At 40.7% G+C, this 19,594-nt stretch overlaps 2 protein-coding genes across 2 annotated transcripts; both read right to left on the reverse strand.

Moving 5' to 3' along the window:
* Positions 1–10,823: 10,823 nt before the first annotated feature.
* LOC145879973 (low affinity immunoglobulin gamma Fc region receptor III-B-like) lies at positions 10,824–14,659 on the reverse strand (the record flags this gene model as incomplete). Its single annotated transcript, XM_082977253.1, is given in 11 exon segments — positions 10,824–11,611; positions 11,745–11,819; positions 11,939–12,001; positions 12,099–12,179; positions 12,549–12,645; positions 12,731–12,755; positions 12,879–12,995; positions 13,213–13,409; positions 13,411–13,459; positions 13,616–13,894; positions 14,533–14,659. Coding segments are annotated over 8 exon segments (927 nt in total), but the record flags the coding sequence as incomplete, so codon positions are not given.
* LOC145880021 (Fc receptor-like protein 3) lies at positions 14,653–19,345 on the reverse strand. Its single transcript, XM_082977524.1, has 5 exons — positions 17,023–19,345; positions 16,506–16,769; positions 16,042–16,302; positions 15,514–15,798; positions 14,653–15,205 (listed from the first exon to the last, which is right to left on the reverse strand). The coding sequence occupies exons 1-5, from the start codon at positions 17,315–17,317 to the stop codon at positions 14,886–14,888; spliced, it is 1,425 nt and encodes a 474-aa protein (XP_082833650.1). The 5' UTR covers positions 17,318–19,345; the 3' UTR covers positions 14,653–14,885.
* Between the last annotated feature and the right edge of the window lie 249 nt (positions 19,346–19,594).

The following is a 19,594-nucleotide window of genomic DNA, read 5'->3' on the forward strand; positions in this document are numbered from 1 at the left end:
AGAGTAGAGAGGAGAAAGGACAGAGACTTCCTTTTTGATGAGGGCTGCTATTCTATAAATAATTCCTGTATATTAGCTGAAAAAGAAGTCACATTCTATAGTTGCTCTCTGAAAATAACCCTTCACTCAGCTTGAGCGTTAGACGATGAGACGTGGGTGTGTTTGCGGTGTGTCACTGTGTTGATGTCTGATGGTGGTGGTTTTGTAGCCTATGTTTCCTAGCTGCTGCTGGTTGTGTGGTTAATGGTTAATCGTTTTGTCACCAAAGCCCCATATTCTACCTACCACTGCGACCTGTACGCTCTCGTTGGCTGGCCCTCGCTTCATACCCGTCGCCAAACCCACTGGCTCCAGGTCATCTACAAGACCCTGCTAGGTAAAGTCCCCACTTATCTCCGCTCACTGGTCTCCATAGCAGCACCCACCTGTAGCACGCGCTCCAGCAGGTATATCTCTCTGGTCACCCCCAAAACCAATTCCTCCTTTGGCCATCTCTCCTTCCAGTTCTCTGCTGCCACTGACTGGAATGAACTACAAAAATCTCTGAAACTGGAAACACTTATCTCCCTCACTAGCTTTAAGCACCAGCTGTCAGAGCAGCACACAGATCACTGCACCTGTACATAGCCAATCTATAATTTAGCCAAAACAACTACCTCTTCCCCTTCTGTATTTATTTATTTATTTATTTTGCTCCTTGGCACCCCATTATTTCTCTTTCTATTTTGCACTTTCTTCCACTACAAATCTACCATTCCAGTGTTTTACTTGCTATATTGTATTTACTTTGCCACCATGGCCTTTTTTGCCTTTACCTCCCTTATCTCACCTCATTTACTCACATTGTACATAGCCTTATTTTTCTACTGTATTATTGACTGTATGTTTGTTTTACTCCATGTGTAACTCTGTGTTGTTTTATGTGTTGAACTGCTTTGCCTTATCTTGGCCAGGTCGCAATTGTAAATGAGAACTTGTTCTTAACTTGCCTACCTGGTTAAATAAAGGTGAAATAAAATTTAAAAAATGGTAATGATGTTTCACAGATACCGGTAGCTTTGTTACTTTGTGAGCAGACCACTCAATGTTGCAGAGAAAGAGAAAGTAGGGAGATAGAAGGCTTGGGAGATGAGAGAGAAAGACAGAGATCGAGATTGAGAGTGAGACAGAGACAGAGAGAAAGAAAGACAAAGTGCAAGGGGGAGAGAGAGTGTGTGTGTGGAGGTTAGAGAGAGTGAGAGAGCAAAAATGTTATAACAGTGTCGGTGCAGTTTCCTCTAGGCTTCATATACCTGCAGAAGTGTTTGCATGACTTCATCTGCATGCTCATAGGTCAGTGTGACTGAGGGACATGAAACACCTGCCAACTTTTTCAGAAGGTAGTGGGTCCCATGTTAATGATAGAGGCCCCCCTTCTACGTTTCAGGTAACATCTTGTGGTGATGCCACTTCCTGTGACTGTTTCTCAGGAGCAGTGACAATGACCTGGCTGGCTGTCGGCTGTCTGTCTGACCACATAGACATAAACACAGACACATAAACCCCCTAACTGGAACAGTGACCTTCCAGACCATGCAGGGACACTGAAGATAGCAGTCAGAGTCATACACCAATGTCATTAATCATTTTTACCTGTGTTGGAGTAAGCTAAACTTTGAACATTGAGATATTAAATAAATGACAGAGAAGAAGCCTTGAATAGAAAGAGTGGTAGAGAATGGGTTTTATGTCAGAAGTTAAGGATTCTCTGTAGAAAGCCAGAAGGCTTTGAAATGTGTTTGATGGAGGAGAGCAGAGTGACGTGTTGATATAGGGAAGACAGATGGATATATGTGGATTAGGTGAAGGAGGGGTTGAGGTCAGGAGGTGAGGGGTTGAGGTCAGTTCACCTTAAGGGAGTAATCAGGGTGTAGTATCTGGTTACCTTCTTCCTGTTGGGCATAAACTGTAAGGATTGGAGAGAGGGAGTGTCTTAAGTAGGATGTATATAACTGTGATGGAGAGAAATGTTTTGGTGTCTGATTACAGCTGTACAGAACCTTTGGGAAGAATTAAACTTGGTTAAAGCTTCTCTAGTATCCGTGAGTGATTTACTCTGAAAAATACATTTTACATTTTTTTTTTTACATTTTAGTCATTTAGCAGACGCTCATATCCAGAGCGACTTACAGTAGTGAATGCATACATTTCATACATTTTTTCTCCGTACAGGTCCCCCGTGGGAAAATAAGAATAAAATAAAGAAAAAATAAAAATAAGAACCTAACACCTGTCTGTAGGATGAGGAGGCAATATGGGAGAACTGGCAGTCATTCATATGTAGGTTACTAGATTCTCAGAACTCCTGCAGAGTATATGACATCATCAAACTGAGAAGAAGTTATTTTCAGGCACACTCTTCCCCAAGAAGCAATTCCAAAAATCTCTAAGGGTCTTCAGCTGATGGGGTGCAGCTTTTGAACTTTGTTCTTGGGGCATTTATGTTATATTCTTCAAGATTCAATGGGTAGATATAATTAAGTCCAAAAATGGATGCAGAAATAGCAGATTGCCTTTTAACTCACACATTGTGGAGCCTGAGATCTATACTAGGATGAAAGGAATTTTAACCAAATTAGGTTTTATGGAAAAGTTGACGATGACAATATCCATTTACAGTAAGAAAGCACTCATGCCATCTGGTGGATAAAAAAATAGTTTATTAAAAAGCACAATGCAAAGACATTGTAAAAGTACAGGCCATTAGAAGAAAATGTGAATAATATACAAATATGTTATTCTATCATCTGAATAAATCAACAATAAAACTCAAAACACAATACAAAGCAGATACAAATGCTGTAGCTGCAGATAAGATGCATCATCATTGCACCATAAGGCAAAGAAAAAAGCTGTTACAGTGAAACACAATTAAACCATGCTTAAATACAATAAAATAAGTAAATAAAATAAGTAAGAACTCCTTAATGTACAAGTTGTTTTGGCATGTGTGTTTGTGCGAATTGAGCGTACAAAATCCATGTTCCGGGTTCCTTCTGCTCCTCTGATGGTGTGTCCTTCCATTCCTCCGTCCCTTCATCCTTCCATCACTCCAACTTTCTATCCCCCCATCCTTCCATCCCTCCATCTCTGACCCCCTCAAGGACCTGCAACATATCACCGCACAAAGTTGTTGTGGACATGCAGTCAAATAAACTCTTAAGAATTAAACAAAGAGACATACTTTAAATAGATACATTATACGTTGATATCAGAGAATTAGTTCCATATTAGTATCATATTAAGTATCAATAGCATATGGCTATTAGTCTTACCTGGGGCTGTACCTGGCTTCAATTGAGAATAGACAAAATCTGCCTCAGGTGGGGTTGCTGTTTCTGTACGGGGTGAGGATAAAACATCAGAATAATATAACAGTTATATTCAGAATATTATGCAGCTAGTCAATATGGGGTCAGAGATGTGAGGTTATGATACAGGGAATATGAAAGGGGGAATATGGAAGGAGGGATGTCCAGTCTTACCTTTCTTCTTCTTGGCTTTGGCCTTCTGTTTAAGGTCAACCTCAGCATAGGTCACATCAACAGGTCCAGTCGCTTCTGAAAATGGATATGTCCAGTCACAAATTAAGGAATTCGATTATTCAGCATCTTTTTTGAAACTCCAAAAACACACATTTAGATTTCACAGACTGCCAACCTGTAGAATGGGTCTTGCCTGTGGTCTTCCCTGTCTTGACCTCAGAATAGACTGGATTTTCTTTTGGATCAGCTGTCATTACTGAGTAGGAGGAGAGAATTTTTTGTTTTATTCAAATTTGATGAGTAAAAAACACTGCTACATTTTGTATTAGTTTATGTGACAGTTGAGAGTTACTTTTCTTTTTCTTGTCCAACTTTTTGAGTTGAATCTTGGCGTACATCACATCACTTGATCCAGCAGTAGCAGCACCAGCATCTGAAATATACAGGTAATACACTAATATCTCTACTTTCTGTTAGTATGCTAGTCATATTAAACATATGAAGAACAACTGCAACAACAACTCTATACTGTATTCATGCTAAACGTAACATACAGTGTACAGTACCACTGTCATTACTGTCTGAGGGAGTGATTATATCATAGATGTTAGTGCCACCTGTTGGTCAAAGAAGAGAGAGAAAGATTAATAGGTTGGTTTTCCCTCAGCTTGCCTAGGGACATAGAGTACGGTAACATGTATGTAAAGTGAATAGTGAAAAGCCAGTATGTGAAGTTACAGAGAGAGGAGAGTGACAGTGGTCTGGGATGAGAGACTGACCATGCTGCAGATTATTATACCCAGCATCAGGAGCCTGGCCCTGGGTACATTATTGGTCCTGTAAGGGGTCCAGGTTGATCCTCTGGGGCTGGGGGGACTGCAGGGAGAGAGATACTCATGAAACACACAGATTATATTTTACTGTATGAAAAGGAACATGGTTGAATGACAGGTGTACTCACCAGAATATTCTGTTGCAACAGGAATCTGATATGAGAAATGCATACTATTATACTGTATCAAGTCGTTACTGTTTTAAACTTTTGTAATTAGACGTCTTTCTCCTAAACATGAACCAAAAAGTTAAATGAGAATTTATAAAAGCCTCACCTTTGGCTTTTTATATCGACACAGCAGTACCAGAAGAATGGCCAGTAGAACACCAGCAACAACCAGGCCCACAACCACTCCTACTAGGACTGATGTAGAGGGTCCAGGAGTTACGCCAGCAAATCGCCATCCGACACTGAGGTAGTTGTAGAAAATAAATAAAGTAGTGGACAAAGTGAATATATACTGCTCAAGAAAATAAAGGGAACACTTAAACAACACATCCTAGATCTGAATGAAAGAAATAATCTTATAAATACTTTTTTCTTTACATACTTGAATGTGCTGACAACAAAATCAAACAAAAATAATCAATGGAAATCCAATTTATCAACCCATGGAGGTCTGGATTTGGAGTCACACTCAAAATTAAAGTGGAAAACCACACTACAGGCTGATCCAACTTTGATGTAATGTCCTTAAAACAAGTCAAAATGAGGCTCAGTAGTGTGTGTGGCCTCCATGAGCCTGTATGACCTCCCTACAACGCCTGGGCATGCTCCTGATGAGGTGGCGGATGGTCTCCTGAGGGATCTCCTCCCAGACCTGGACTAAAGCATCCGCCAACTCCTGGACAGTCTGTGGTGCAACGTGGCGTTGGTGGATGGAGCGAGACATGATGTCCCAGATGTGCTCAATCAGATTCAGGTCTGGGGAACGGGCAGGCCAGTCCATAGCATCAATGCCTTCCTCTTGCAGGAACTGCTGACACACTCCAGCCACATGAGGTCTAGCATTGTCTTGCATTAGGAGGAACCCAGGGCCAACCGCACCAGCATATGGTCTCACAAGGGGTCTGAGGATCTCATCTCGGTACCTAATGGCAGTCAGGCTACCTCTGGCGAGCACATGGAGGGCTGTGCGGCCCCCCAAAGAAATGCCACCCCACACCATGACTGACCCACCGCCAAACCGGTCATGCTGGAGGATGTTGCAGGCAGCAGAAAGTTCTCCACGGCGTCTCCAGACTCTGTCACGTCTGTCACGTGCTCAGTGTGAACCTGCTTTCATCTGTGAAGAGCACAGGGCGCCAGTGGCGAATTTGCCAATCTTGGTGTTCTCTGGCAAATGCCAAACGTCCTGCACGGTGTTGGGCTGTAAGCACAACCCCCACCTGTTGCCGTCGGGCCCTTATACCACCCTCATGGAGTCTGTTTCTGACCGTTTGAGCAGACACATGCACAATTGTGGCCTGCTGGAGGTCATTTTGCAGGGCTCTGGCAGTGCTTCTCCTGCTCCTCCTTGCACAAAGGCGGAGGTAGCGGTCCTGCTGCTGGGTTGTTGCCCTCCTACGGCCTCCTCCACGTTTCCTGATGTACTGGCCTGTCTCCTGGTAGCGCCTCCATGCTCTGGACACTACGCTGACAGACACAGCAAACCTTCTTGCCACAGCTCGCATTGATGTGCCATCCAGGATGAGCTGCACTACCTGAGCCACTTGTGTGGGTTGTAGACTCAGTCTCATGCTACCACTAGAGTGAAAGCACCGCCAGCATTCAAAAGTGACCAAAACATCAGCCAGGAAGCATAGGAACTGAGAAATGGTCTGTGGTCCCCACCTGCAGAACCACTCCTTTATTGGGGGTGTCTTGCTAATTGCCTACAATTTCCACCTGTTGTCTATTCCATTTGCACAACAGCATGTGAAATTTATTGTGAAATTTATTGTCAATCAGTGGACAGTTTGATTTCACAGAAGTGTGATTGACTTGGAGTTACATTGTGTTGTTTAAGTGTTCCCTTCATTTTTTTGAGCAGTGTATATCTTTTTTGTGTGTATTTTCTTAAAACCGCATTGTTGGTTAAGGGCTTGTAAGTAAGCATTTCACTGTTGTATTCGGCGCATGTGACAAATAACTTGATTTATTTGCGTTATTTATTACCACTGACCAGAGATGGGAAGAGTTTCAAAGCTGTAACTGGGGAACTGGGTTTCCAGGTTAAAGTCTAGTTTCATTCAGCTTCACATAATAACATGTTGAATACATTAATCTATTTTCTTTAACTCTTTACCAATAAAAATATCTAAGTGGTTTGTTGTAGAGTATGGGACACATGTACAACATGTGTGAAAAAACCAAGAGAAAGGTTACAGGGCAAAGCAGTTACAGACTTCACTTTTAGTTGGTATCCTATGGTAAACATCTGGGGTTTCTTATCGCCCCCTTCAGGGACAGGCCTGTAACTACTCCACATTCTTGTGGATCACAATATAAAAACTAAGCAATCAAATGTATTTATAAAGCCCTTTTTACATCAGCAGATGTCACCAAGTGCTATACAGAAACCCAGCCTAAAACACCAAACAGCAAGCAATGCATTTGTAGAAGCACGGTGGCTAGGAAAAACTCTAGAGAAGAACCAGGCTCTGAGGTGTGGCCAGACCTCTTCTGGCTGTGCCAGGTGGCGATTATAAGAGTACAAGGCCATTAAGGCCAGACTGTTCTTAAAGATGTTCAAACGTTCATAGATGACCAGCAGGGTCAAATAATAAGGACAGTGGTTGTAGAGGGTGCAACATGTCAGTACTACAGGAGTAAATGTCAGTTGACTTTTCATAGCCGAGCATTCAGAGGTAGAGACAGCATTCAGAGGTAGAGAGAGTTGAAAACAGCAGGTCCGGGACAAGGAATTGAACAGGTCAGGGTTACATAGCCGCAGGCAGAACAGTTGAAACTGGAGCAGCAGCACTACCAGGTGGACAGGAGACAGGCAGGAGTCACCAGGCCAGGTAGTCCTGAGGCATTATCCCAGGGCTCAGTTCCTCCTGGGGGAGGAGGGGGGGGGGGAGCGGGTATGAGAGAATTAGTGGTTAACCTGTTGGGGATAGGGGGCAGTATTTACACGGCTGGATAAAAAACGTACCCGATTTAATCTGGTTACTACTCCTGCCCAGTAACTAGAATATGCATATAATTATTGGCTTTGGATAGAAAACACCCTAAAGTTTCTAAAACTGTTTGAATGGTGTATGTGAGTATAACAGAACTCATATGGCAGGCAAAAACCTGAGAAGATTCTGACCAGGAAGTGGCCTGTCTGACAAGTTGTTGTCCATCTTGGCTCTTTTTATTGAAGACTGGGGATCTTTGCTGTAACGTGACACTTCCTACGGCTCCCATAGGCTCTCAGAACCCGGGAAAAAGCTGAATGACGTAATTCAAGGCCCAGGCTGAAACACACTAGCGCGTTTGGCAAGTGCTCTATCAGAGGGCCTTTAGACTGAGGCTCGTGCATGAGGGGATAGCATGCTTTTACTTTCTCTCTCGTTGAATGTAAACAGGCTTTGCCGGTCGGAATTTTATCGCTTTTTTTTACGAGAAAAGTGGCATAAAAATTGATTTTAAACAGCGGTTGACATGCTTCGAAGTACGGTAATGAAATATTTAGAAATCTTTTGTCACGAAATGTGCCGTGCTTGTGACCCTTATTTACCATTCGGATAGTGTCTTGAACGCACGAACAAAACGCCGCTGTTGGAACATAACTATGGATTATTTGGGACCAAACCAACATTTGTTATTGAAGTAGAAGTCCTGGGAGTGCATTCTGACGAAGAACACCAAAGGTAATCAAACTTTTCTAATAGTAAATCGGAGTTTGGTGAAGGATAAACTTGCTAGGTGTCTAAATAGCTAGCCCTGTGAATATTGCAAAATGTGCTTTCACCAAAAAGCTATTTTAAAATCGGACATATCGAGTGCATAGAGGAGTTCTGTATCTATAATTCTTAAAATAATTGTTATGCTTTTTGTGAACATTATTTAGTAAATTGTTAGTAAATTCGCCGGTAGTTTGCGGGGGGTATGCTTGTTCTGAACGTCACATGCTAATGTAAAAAGCTGGTTTTTGATATAAATATGAACTTGATTGAACAAAACATGCATGTATTGTATAACCTCTATGGGCTAGGCGGGACGAATTCGTCCCACCTACGTAACAGCCACTTGAAGCCTGTAGCGCGATTTTCAAAACCTTAAAAATCCTATTACTTCAATTTCTCAAACATATGACTATTTTACAGCTATTTAAAGACAAGACTCTCGTTAATCTAACCACACTGTCCGATTTCAAAAAGGCTTTACAACGAAAGCAAAACATTAGATTATGTCAGCAGAGTACCAAGCCAGAAATAATCAGACACCCATTTTTCAAGCTAGCATATAATGTCACCAAAACCCAGAAGACAGCTAAATGCAGCACTCACCTTTGATGATCTTCATCAGATGACAACCCTAGGACATTATCCTGTTAGGGCTAGGGGGCAGTATTGACACGGCTGGATAAAAAACATACCCGATTTAATCTGGTTACCACTCCTACCCAGTAACTAGAATATGCATATACTTATTACATATGGATAGAAAACACCCTAAATTTTCTAAAACTGTTTGAATGGTGTCTGTGAGTATAACAGAACTCAAATGGCAGGTCAAAACCTGAGAGATTCCTTTACAGGAAGTGGCCTGTCTGACCATTTGTTGAACTTCTTTTCCATCTCTATCATTTACTAAGGATCTCTGCTCTAACGTGACACTTCCCACGTCGTCCATAGGCGCTCAGAGCCCGGGAAAAAACAGAATGTCGTCATTCCAGCCCCAGGCTGAAACACATTATCGCCTTTCTCAAGTGGCCGATCAAGGGACACGGGCTTATGCGCGTGACCCCGACCGCCCCCGCCTTTGGGATTTTTTCCTCTGTTTGCCGAAAAGGAGATTCCCTGTCGGAATATTATCGCTTTTCTACGAGAAAAGTGTCGTAAAAATTGATTTTAAACAGCGGTTGACATGCTTCGAAGTACGGTAATGGAATATTTAGAATTTTATTGTCACGAATTGCGCCATGCGCGTGACACTTCTTTACTATTTCGGATAGTGTCTGGAACGCACGAACAAAACGCCGCTATTCGGATATAACGATGGATTATTTTGGACCAAACCAACATTTGTTATTGAAATAGCAGTCCTGGGTGTGCATTCTGACGAAGACAACAAAAGGTAATCAAACTTTTATAATAGTAAATATGATTATGGTGAGTGCTAAACTTGCCGGGTGTCTAAATAGCGAGCCCGTGAAGCCTGGGCTATGTACTTAGAATATTGCAAAATGTGCTTTCACCAAAAAGCTATTTTAAAATCGGACATATCGAGTGCATAGAGGAGGTCTGTATCTATAATTCTTAAAATAATTGTTATGCTTTTTGTGAACGTTTATCGTGAGTAATTTAGTAAAATGTTAGCGAATTCCCCGGAAGTATGCTAGTTCTGAACGTCACATGCTAATGTAAAAAGCTGGTTTTTGATATAAATATGAACTTGATTGAACAAAACATGCATGTATCGGGTACGTTTTTTATCCGGCCGTGAAAATACTGCCCCCTATCCATAACAGGTTAAGGGTACTCTGTAGAAAGCCAGAAGGCTTTGGAATGTGTTTGATGGAGGAGAGGAGAGCGACGTGTTGATATAGGGAAGACAGATGGATATATGTGGATTAGGTGAAGGAGGGGTTGAGGTTAGGAGGTGAGGGGTTGAGGTCAGTTCACCTTAAGGGAGTAATCAGTGTGTAGTATCTGGTTACCTTCTTCCTGTTGGGCATAAACTGTAAGGATTGGAGAGAGGGAGGGTCTTAAGTAGAATGTATATAACTGTGATAGAGAGAAATGTTTTGCTGTCTGATTACAGCTGTACAGAACCTTTGGGAAGAATTAAACTTGGTTAAAGCTTCTCTAGTGTCCGTGAGTGATTTACTCTGAAAAATAAGAACCGAACACTTGTCTGTAGGATGAGGAGGCAATATGGGAGAACTGGCAGTCATTTATATGTAGGTTACTAGATTCTCAGAACTCCTGCAGGGTATATGACATCATAAAACTGAGAAGAACTGTTCTTTTCAGACACACTCTTCCCCCATAAGTCATTCTGAAAATCTCAATGGGTCTTCAGCTGATGGGGTACGGCTTTTAACTTTGCTCTTGGGGAATTTATGTTATATTCTTCAAGATTCAATGGGTAGATATAATTAAGTCCAAAAATGCATGTAGAAATAGCAGATTGCCCTTTAACTCACATTGTGGAGCCTGAGATCTATACTAGGCTGAAAGGAGGTTTGACAAATTAGGTTTTATGGAAACGTTGAAGATGACAATATCCATTTACTGTAAGAAAACACACATGCCATCTGGTGGATAAAAAATGGTTTATTAAAAAAGCACAATGCAAAGTTATTGTAAAGGTACAGGCAATTACAAGAAAACATGACTAATATGCAAATATGTTATTCTATCTGAATAAATCAACAATAAAACTCAAAACACGATACAAAGCAGATACAAATGCTGTAGCTGCAGATAAGATGCAACATATCACCACACAAAGTTGTTTAGGACATGCTGTAACAGCTGTCGAAGGGAGTAGACCAAGGCGCAGCGGGTTGAGTGCTCATTTTTAACTTTTATTGAACACGTAAACAAAACAAGAAACGAACGACAGCTTAACAGGTCCGTCAGGTACAAAACACTAGACTGAAAACAACCACCCACAAACACAAGCTGAAAAAACTCTACTAAATAGGACCTCCAATCAGAGGCAACAAGAAACAGCTGCCTCCAATTGAAGGTCAAACAAAAACCCTAAACATAGAAATAGAAAACTAGACATAGATATATACTAACATAGAACATATACCAAAACCCCCGAAACACATAAAACAAACACCCCCTGCCATGCCCTGACCAAACTACAATAACAAACAACCCCATTTACTGGTCAGGACATGACACATGCAGTTAAATAAACTCTTAAGAATTAAACAAAGAGACATACTTTAAATAGATACATTATACTTTGATATCAGAGCATTAGTTCCATATTAGTATCATATTAAGTATCAATAGCATATGGCTATTAGTCTTAACTGGGGCTGTACCTGGCTTCAATTGAGAATAGACCGAATCTGCCTCATGTGGGGTTGCTGTTTCTGTAAGGAATGAGGATAAAACATCAGCATAATATAACAGTTATATACAGAATATTATACAGCTAGTCAATTTGGGGTCAGAGGTCTGTGGTTATGATAGGGGGAATATGGAAGGAGGGATGTCCAATCTTACCTTTCTTCTTCTTAGCTTTGGCCTTCTGTTTAAGGTCAACCTCAGCATAGGTCACATCAACAAGTCCAGTTACTGCTGAAAATGGAAATTTCCAGTCAATAAATTAAGGAATTAGATTATTCAGCATCTCCTTTGAAACTCCAAAAACACACATTTAGATTTCACTGACTGCCGACCTGTAGAATGGGTCTCACCTTTGGTCTTCCCTGTCTTGACCTCAGAATAGACTGGATTTTCTTCTGGATCAGCTGTCATTTCTGAGGAGGAGGAGAGAATCTGTTGGTTTTTATCAAATTTGATGAGTAAAAAACACTGCTACATTTTGTATTCATTTATGTGACAGTTGAGAATTACTTTTCTTTTTCTTGTCCAACTTTTTGAGTTGAATCTGTGCGTACATCACATCACTTGATCCAGCAGTAGCAGCACCAGCATCTGAAATATACAGGTAATACACTAATATCTCTACTTACTATTAATATGTTAGTAATATTAAACATATGAAGAACAAAAGCAACAACAACTCTATACTGTATTCATGCTAAATTTAAAATACAGGTAGCCTAGTGGTTAGTAACCAAAATGTTGCTGGGCCAGTAACTGAAAGGATGCTGGATCGAATCCCTGAGTTAACAAGGTAAAAATCTGTCATTCGGCCCATGAGCAAAGCAGTTAACCCACTGTTTTCCCTCAGCTTGCCTAGGGACATAGAGTACGGTAACATGTATATAAAGTGAATGGTGAAAAGTCAGTGTGTGATGTTACAGAGAGGAAAGTGACAGTGGTCTGGGATGAGAGACTGACCATGCTGTAGATGTGTATACCCAGCATCAGGAGCCTGGCCCTGGGTAGATCCTTGGTCCTGTTGGGGGTCCAGGTTGGTCCTCTGGGGCTGGGGGAACTGCAGGGAGAGAGATATTCATGAAACACAGAGATTATATTTTACTGTTTGATAAGGAACATGTTTGAAAGACAGGTGTACTCACCAGAATATTCTGTTGCAACAGGAACCTGTAATGAGAAATGTATAATATTATACTGTATCAAGTCGTTACTGTTTTAAACTTTTGGAATTAGATATTTTTCTCCTAAACATGAACCAAAAAGTTGAATGAGAATTGATAAAAGTCTCACCTTCTGCTTTTTTATATCGACACAGCAGTACCAGGAGAATGGCCAGTAGAACACCAGCAACAACCAGGACCACAACCACTCCTACTAGGACTGATGTAGAGGGTCCAGGAGTTACGCCTAGAGAGAGAACAGCAAATCACTATCAGGTTCTGAGGTAGTTGTAGAAAATAAATAAAGTAGTGGACAAAGTGAATATATATTTGATAACTGACTTGATATCAGATGACCAGCCTGAGTTTGCAACTCCAAACCTACAGTATGCTTTTTAACAATACAAATGACTGATGACCACAGATATTATGAAAAGGTCATGTGATCATGACCATTTTCTCACCTCTCACTGTCACCCAGCTCTCTGGTGATTCTCCTTCATTAGATTTACACTTATAGGAGCCTTCATCTGACTTGGACACTACAGGGATGGTCATCTCTCCTGTGGTCTCATTCCTGATGAGTACTCCATCTTTGTAGAAATCAACCTTAGGGATCGGGTTTGTTTGCTGATATCTATTTGTACAGTTCAGAGTCACAGTCTCCCTCAGTTATGGGATAGGGAGGGCTGTCCAGGATCAGAGGGCCATCTGTGTAAAATAATATATAAATAATACGGTAAATCTGGAGTAATCATTCACATGAGCTTGTATTTTATGAGATGCAACCATTCAGTTACAGAATTGAACATCATTATCATAAATTATAATGTAAAAAAGGTTAGTGAATGTATTCAACAGACGTACCATCCACTGTGATGTTGACAGCATTACTGTACTCTCCTGATCCAGACTCACACCAGTACACTCCACTGTCCTTTTTACGTGTTGACCTGATGGTACATGTTGACCCTGCTATTGATGCCCAGTTAGAGCCACACTCTGACTCCACTGCTTTCTCTCTGTATCTCTTCAGTCTCCATCCAGTAGAGTTCCTCTTCTCCTCACAGCTTAGTGAGAGAGACTTTGATGTAAAGTGTTGAGTTCTGTTAGGTCTTATTTTTAGAGACACTGAAGGTTGCGGATCTGAAACAAAAAGTTACAGAGACAAACGTATTCAGTAGTTATATATACACATGAGGGTGACTTAAATAGGATTAAATGCAGTTTCAATGCAGTTAGTGATAAGAGAATGATCTAATAAAGGTAAATGAATCAATAAACCATGATGAATTATTAGTCATACAGCAGGGTTAATGAATAATCAATGTAATGATCAATGTAGGGATCGATTAGTCTGATTAGTTCCGGAAAGTCCAGGAACCACTGGAGAGGGAAAGAAATGTGTGTATGCAATTAGTATAGAGAGATAGAGAAGCAGATGGTCAAGGGAGTAAAATCTCAGAGAGTTCCTAACCTTGAAGGAAAGGAACAGGTTGAGCCAGAAGGTGATAAACAGTGTGAGAAGTTTATGGGGGTTGCAGGTCACCAACGGATTGTGTGTAAATGCATGTGCATAAGTAAGCAAGAACTATATAATGACTGTTTTGTTATCCTGACGGCAGAACGTTCTCATGAATAAAGCTACAGAAACCTTTTGCAGAAAGCTGAGTCCTTGCCTACCTATTTTAACCCATTGTCTTACAAACCTTGGGCATTAGTCAAGGCGAATTGATTATTGATTATTATCATCAGGATATAAAATTCCTTTAACAGTTAGTTACCTCCTGACCAGAGAAACTGAGGTTCACTGTAGAATGTGTCATAGACTGGGTCTCCTCTCCCAGCTCTACACACATATCCTCCTGTGTGACTTGGACCAGCAGGGATCAGAGTGAAGGAGTCTTCAGTAGTCAATTAGATGTCAATTTAACCCCACAGCTCAGAGTAACTGAGTCTCCAGGGTTCAGCCACTGAGGAGAGACACTCAGGACAGCTTGGGGTCTATCTGTTATGAAGGAAATGACACAAATCGAATGTTCAGTCTTTTAAATGTTTACCCATTTTGTTATTATGGTATTGTACCTTAACCCAAAATCAAACTATAGTTTTGTTCCATCATTGATCTCACTGTCTGCTATTTGACCTCATCCCTTCTGTCTTTCTCTTTCAATCCCATAAAAACAGACTTACCTAACACCATCAATTGTATACCATTACTTGTCTGGGAGTGTTTTAAGCCATTTCTTTTCTGAAGACCTTCACAGGTATATAGACCATTCTTTGCAGGACTGATTCTGTACTCAGGCTCTGTTTTGGTGTAGACCGACTTCCCACTCTTATAAAAAACATACTCAATCTCTTCTCCCCCCTGTATGTCACAACTGAGAGTGACAGTCTCCCCACGGAATATCTGGGGCCAGTTGGGTTGGAGGGTCAGAACAGCCACAGGTCTCTCTGCACAGACACAATACAGAAAATAAACATTATCACATACCTTAAAATGTAAAATAATGTTGATCAGCATTCAGCACAACATGACCATATCATAAGTTGTCATTTCTGAACAAACAGTATGAACTGTCTGACTTACCAAGATCTATCAGAATACTGACATATACAGTGATGTCTACACACACACACACACACACACACACACACACACACACACACACACACACACACACACACACACACACACACACACACACACACACACACACACACACACACACACACACACACACACACACACAGTTACTCACCTTTCACAGTGATAGTGACAGGATCACTGATGATTGATGATATGGATCTGGACTGGATCTCTCCCTGACACCAGCAGAGACCCTGGTCAGACTCAGCAGCTCTACTGATGGTGAAGGTGGCTCCTGTTGTAGTGTGTCTGTCAGACAAGGTCACTACTTTCTTTGTGTTGTCTTTGTACCATGTGTAGCTCCAGCCACTGTCAGACCCCACTGAACATGTCAGAGTTACTGTCTCTCCAGTGTATGCAGGGTTTGGTGTTATGATCAGTGTAGCATTGGGCAGGGCTGTAAGAAAATAGCATAATTTAAAGATCTGGATACATGCTTAGCAACATCCAAAGATTTAGCTGTTGTTGGAACGTTTTCTTACTATAAAAGTCCATTATAGGTGTATGTTGACTTGATTTGGTTTGAATTAAATGTATACATCTATTTTTGTTTAAAAAAATACATTCACTGTGTAGAATGGTATGAAGATCTTATCCTTCTTAACATTTAAGTAAGCGATGGTTATGTTATTTAACTCACAGGCAACAATGATGGTGAGAGATGAGCTGAGATATGTCCTCTTGGGCTGTCTTGTCCTTCTCCCCTCACACTGGTACTGACCAGGCTGGTCAGGGAGAGAGATGGGGGTGGTTTTACTGGGCGGATTGGGAAGCAGTTGGTTGTCTCTGTGCCAGAGGTACGTCCAGTCTCTGTTGTCTGATATGTCACACTGCAGAGTGACCGTCTCTCCAGAATAGAGGGGACCCCGTGGAGAGGCTTTCACTGAGGCCGTGGGCAGAGCTGTGGAAACACAGTTATATATGAAGGCAAATGCAGTCAGAGCACAAATCTCTCCAACGTATGATCTTACTTCTGTAGGTAGTATTGTAACTATTCATTTTTCCATTCATACTAACACACAGACCACATCTACATGATTGACTCAAAATTGGCTCAAAATTCAGAAAGTCCAGATAGGGATTGAAGGTTCATAGCGAGCTCACCGGTGACGCTAATGTGGAGAGATGAGCTGAGATATGAATTTTGGGGCCGTCTTGTCCTTGTCCCCTGACAATGGTACTGACCAGCCTGGTCAGAGAGAGAGATGGTGGTTGTTTTACTGGTTTGACTGGAAAGCCGTTCTTTATTTATTAACCAGTGGTACGTCCAGTCTCTGTGGTTTGATATGTCACACCGCAGCTTGACTGTGTCTCCGGAATACAGTGTCTCCTGGTTAGTGACCATCTTCACTGAGGCTGTAGGCAGAGCTGTGGAAACAGTTTGTCATCAATCAGTTAAAAGTATGATCTTAGTACCATACACCATATTTCTTCAATTATTACTTGAAAGGAGAATTAATTAAAGTAAGAATCTCAACTGCAATAGTAGACAGATCTTTTTAAAACGACAAAATAGCGTCCTTAAAATGGGCCCAATGTCAAGTGGTTATGGACAAGTGGTTATGGACAACTGGTTATGGACAAGGAGGCAGTGATGTGAATGAGAGATAAGATGACTTACCTGTCACTGTCAGTCTGACTGCATCACTCCACTTAGAATACATCCCATTATCAATATGTTTACCCAGACACCTGTAGTCACCCCTGTTTGAAATATTAACCTCAGTGATCTCATATTCATGCTCCCTACTGATTGATTCTACATCATCCTTGCGCCATGTATATTTCCAGTCAGTGACTTCTCCCCTCTGTATGTTACATCTGAGAGTGACAGATTCTCCCCTGAATATCTGGGAGGATTTGGGGTGTATGGTCAGAACAGCCTTTGCCTGTCCTGCAAAAAATAAAACCAGCATGAAAAAATTACTTTACACATGTTATTTTGAGACACTCAAAACACAAAATATGTCTATCCAAAAGCAGCTTTAAAAATGACAAATAAAACATTTGATGAAGCATTAAGAGATGAAGGCTTGATCAAGTGTACAAATATCTACCATCATCATCTTCAGAGTGTCCAGAGTAGATGTGTGTACTCAGCACTACAACAAAGAAAGTCACATTGCTCCAATATTTGGTTGTAATAAATAACAACATGTCATATTCATCTTACTGATTACCAAATCCATCCTGTAATTTATTTTAAAGGTGCCAGCTATGATTTCTACACACATTTTTTATCATTAAATTAATCACAGGCATTTATTCTTGAAGAGTATAACTTTTAATTACCTCAAAACTGTCTCATCCCATCATAAACCAAAAAATATGGTTATTTTATGTCAATTATTGTAAACAATGTAGATGAATTAATTTCCTTAGCCCCTTCCCTCAGCCATATACCCCAACAAGTGTCAGGGTGGCCATTTTGTTGTAGTTTGAATTACGGACTGCAGCGTTAAATGGCAGCTAACTTCCTGTGTTCTGCACACAGAGAGTGTACAGAGACCAAAAACACCAAAACACCACTCATTAATCTCTTAACACAGTTTACTATAACTGTAGCGAAGGAACCCTCAACCATTTACAATAATCACTTCTTGATACTACAACACATCCAACAAATATTGCATTTTATATTCATTGTCATTGACAGCACATTTTGCAACCACTGAGTTAGCACCACTCTTTAGTTCCTGAGTGATGACCTGGTTAAATGCACACCACCACACTAACCAGGTCTGCATGGCATCGGCTATACAAGCTCAGGTTCTCACAGTGATGCAACATCAATGTAGGGTGGTCACTTTCTACACCATATTTCCTGCAATTTCCTTTGAGTGACATTTACTAATATTTTCTCAATAAGGGCTAAAACACCAAAAACAAAGCTAAAGCATGAAACTGTCTTCATATCGATTAATGTCTTATTCCCTTTTCCCTTAAATTCTTAGTAAATGAGGTAATTAGTGTTCATAAACAAACACACTAACTCAGTACTTACATAGTAGCAAACAGAGCAAGGTGTGCTCCATTCTGTCCCCACAGACAAGTGACTTTCTCTACAACTACAGTCCTTCTAACAAACCCCTCTACATCCTATATTATGACAGTCTGCTTAGATCACACCACTTCACTCTTAGATCACACCTCTTCACCATACACAGAAATGACGACAAATATTCTAGAGAATTGTAAAAATAGATAGATAGTGTAGGCCTTCCCACAAACCTTTGCTCAGATGGTTCTGTTATGGGTAATACGTTTAGCTACTGTCTACATAGATATGTTTGTTATTGTGTTGTTTATGGTTGTATTTAAATTTGTCTGTATATGTGATGTGTATCATGGCTATTGTTCATGTACTGTATTGTGTGTGTCTTGTGTTTGTGTGTGTGTGTGTGTATATTGTTTGTGTTTGTCTATCGTTTTTTTTTAAACTTTTTTCACTTGCTTTTCTTTTTGTAAATTATTTTTTGACTTATTTACTTATTTATTTTTATATACATGATTTTTTACTTATTTGGGGGTATTTTCTTAGAACTGCATTTTTGGTTAAGGGCTTGTAAGTAAAGTGTAGAGCATAGAATGTGGGACACATGTACAACATGTGTGAAGAAACAACCATGGGGAGAGAAAGGTTACAGGGGAAAGCAGTTACAGACTTCACCTTTAGTTGGTATGTTATGGTAAACATCTGGGGTTTCTTATCGCCCCCTTCAGGGACAGGCCTGTAACTACTCCACATTCTTGTGGATCACAATATCGAAACTAATCAATCAATCAATCAAATGTATTTATAAAGCCCTTTTTACATCAGCAGATGTCACAAAGTGCTATACAGAAACCCAGCCTTAACCTGTTAGGGCTAGGGGGCAGCATTTGCACGTCTGGATAAAAAAAATGTACCCGATTTAATCTGGTTACTAATCCTACCCAGTAACTAGAATATGCATATACTTATTATATATGGATAGAAAACACTCTAAAGTTTCTAAAACTGTTTGAATGGTGTCTGTGAGTATAACAGAACTCATTTGGCAGGCAAAACCCTGAGACATTTTCTGACAGGAAGTGGATACCTGATGTGTTGTATTGACTTTAAACCTATCCCATTGAAAAACACAGGGGCTGAGGAATATTTTGGCACTTCCTATTGCTTCCACTATATGTCACCAGCCTTTACAAAGTGT

The sequence above is a fragment of the Salmo salar genome, chromosome 07, assembly GCF_965601325.2.
Source record: "Salmo salar chromosome 07, fSalSal1, whole genome shotgun sequence".
Lineage (NCBI taxonomy): Eukaryota > Metazoa > Chordata > Actinopteri > Salmoniformes > Salmonidae > Salmo > Salmo salar.

Bases quoted from the DNA above. Each gene is read 5' to 3' on its own strand.
- LOC145880021 (XM_082977524.1), bottom strand. From the start codon at position 17,317: ATGCTGGTTTTATTTTTTGCAGGACAGGCAAAGGCTGTTCTGACCATA. The intron at 16,770-17,022 runs GTAAGTCATCTT...CTGTTTCCACAG, and splicing joins AGTCAGACTGACAGTGACAG to CTCTGCCTACAGCCTCAGTG. The intron at 16,303-16,505 runs GTGAGCTCGCTA...GTGTTTCCACAG, and splicing joins TCTCCACATTAGCGTCACCG to CTCTGCCCACGGCCTCAGTG.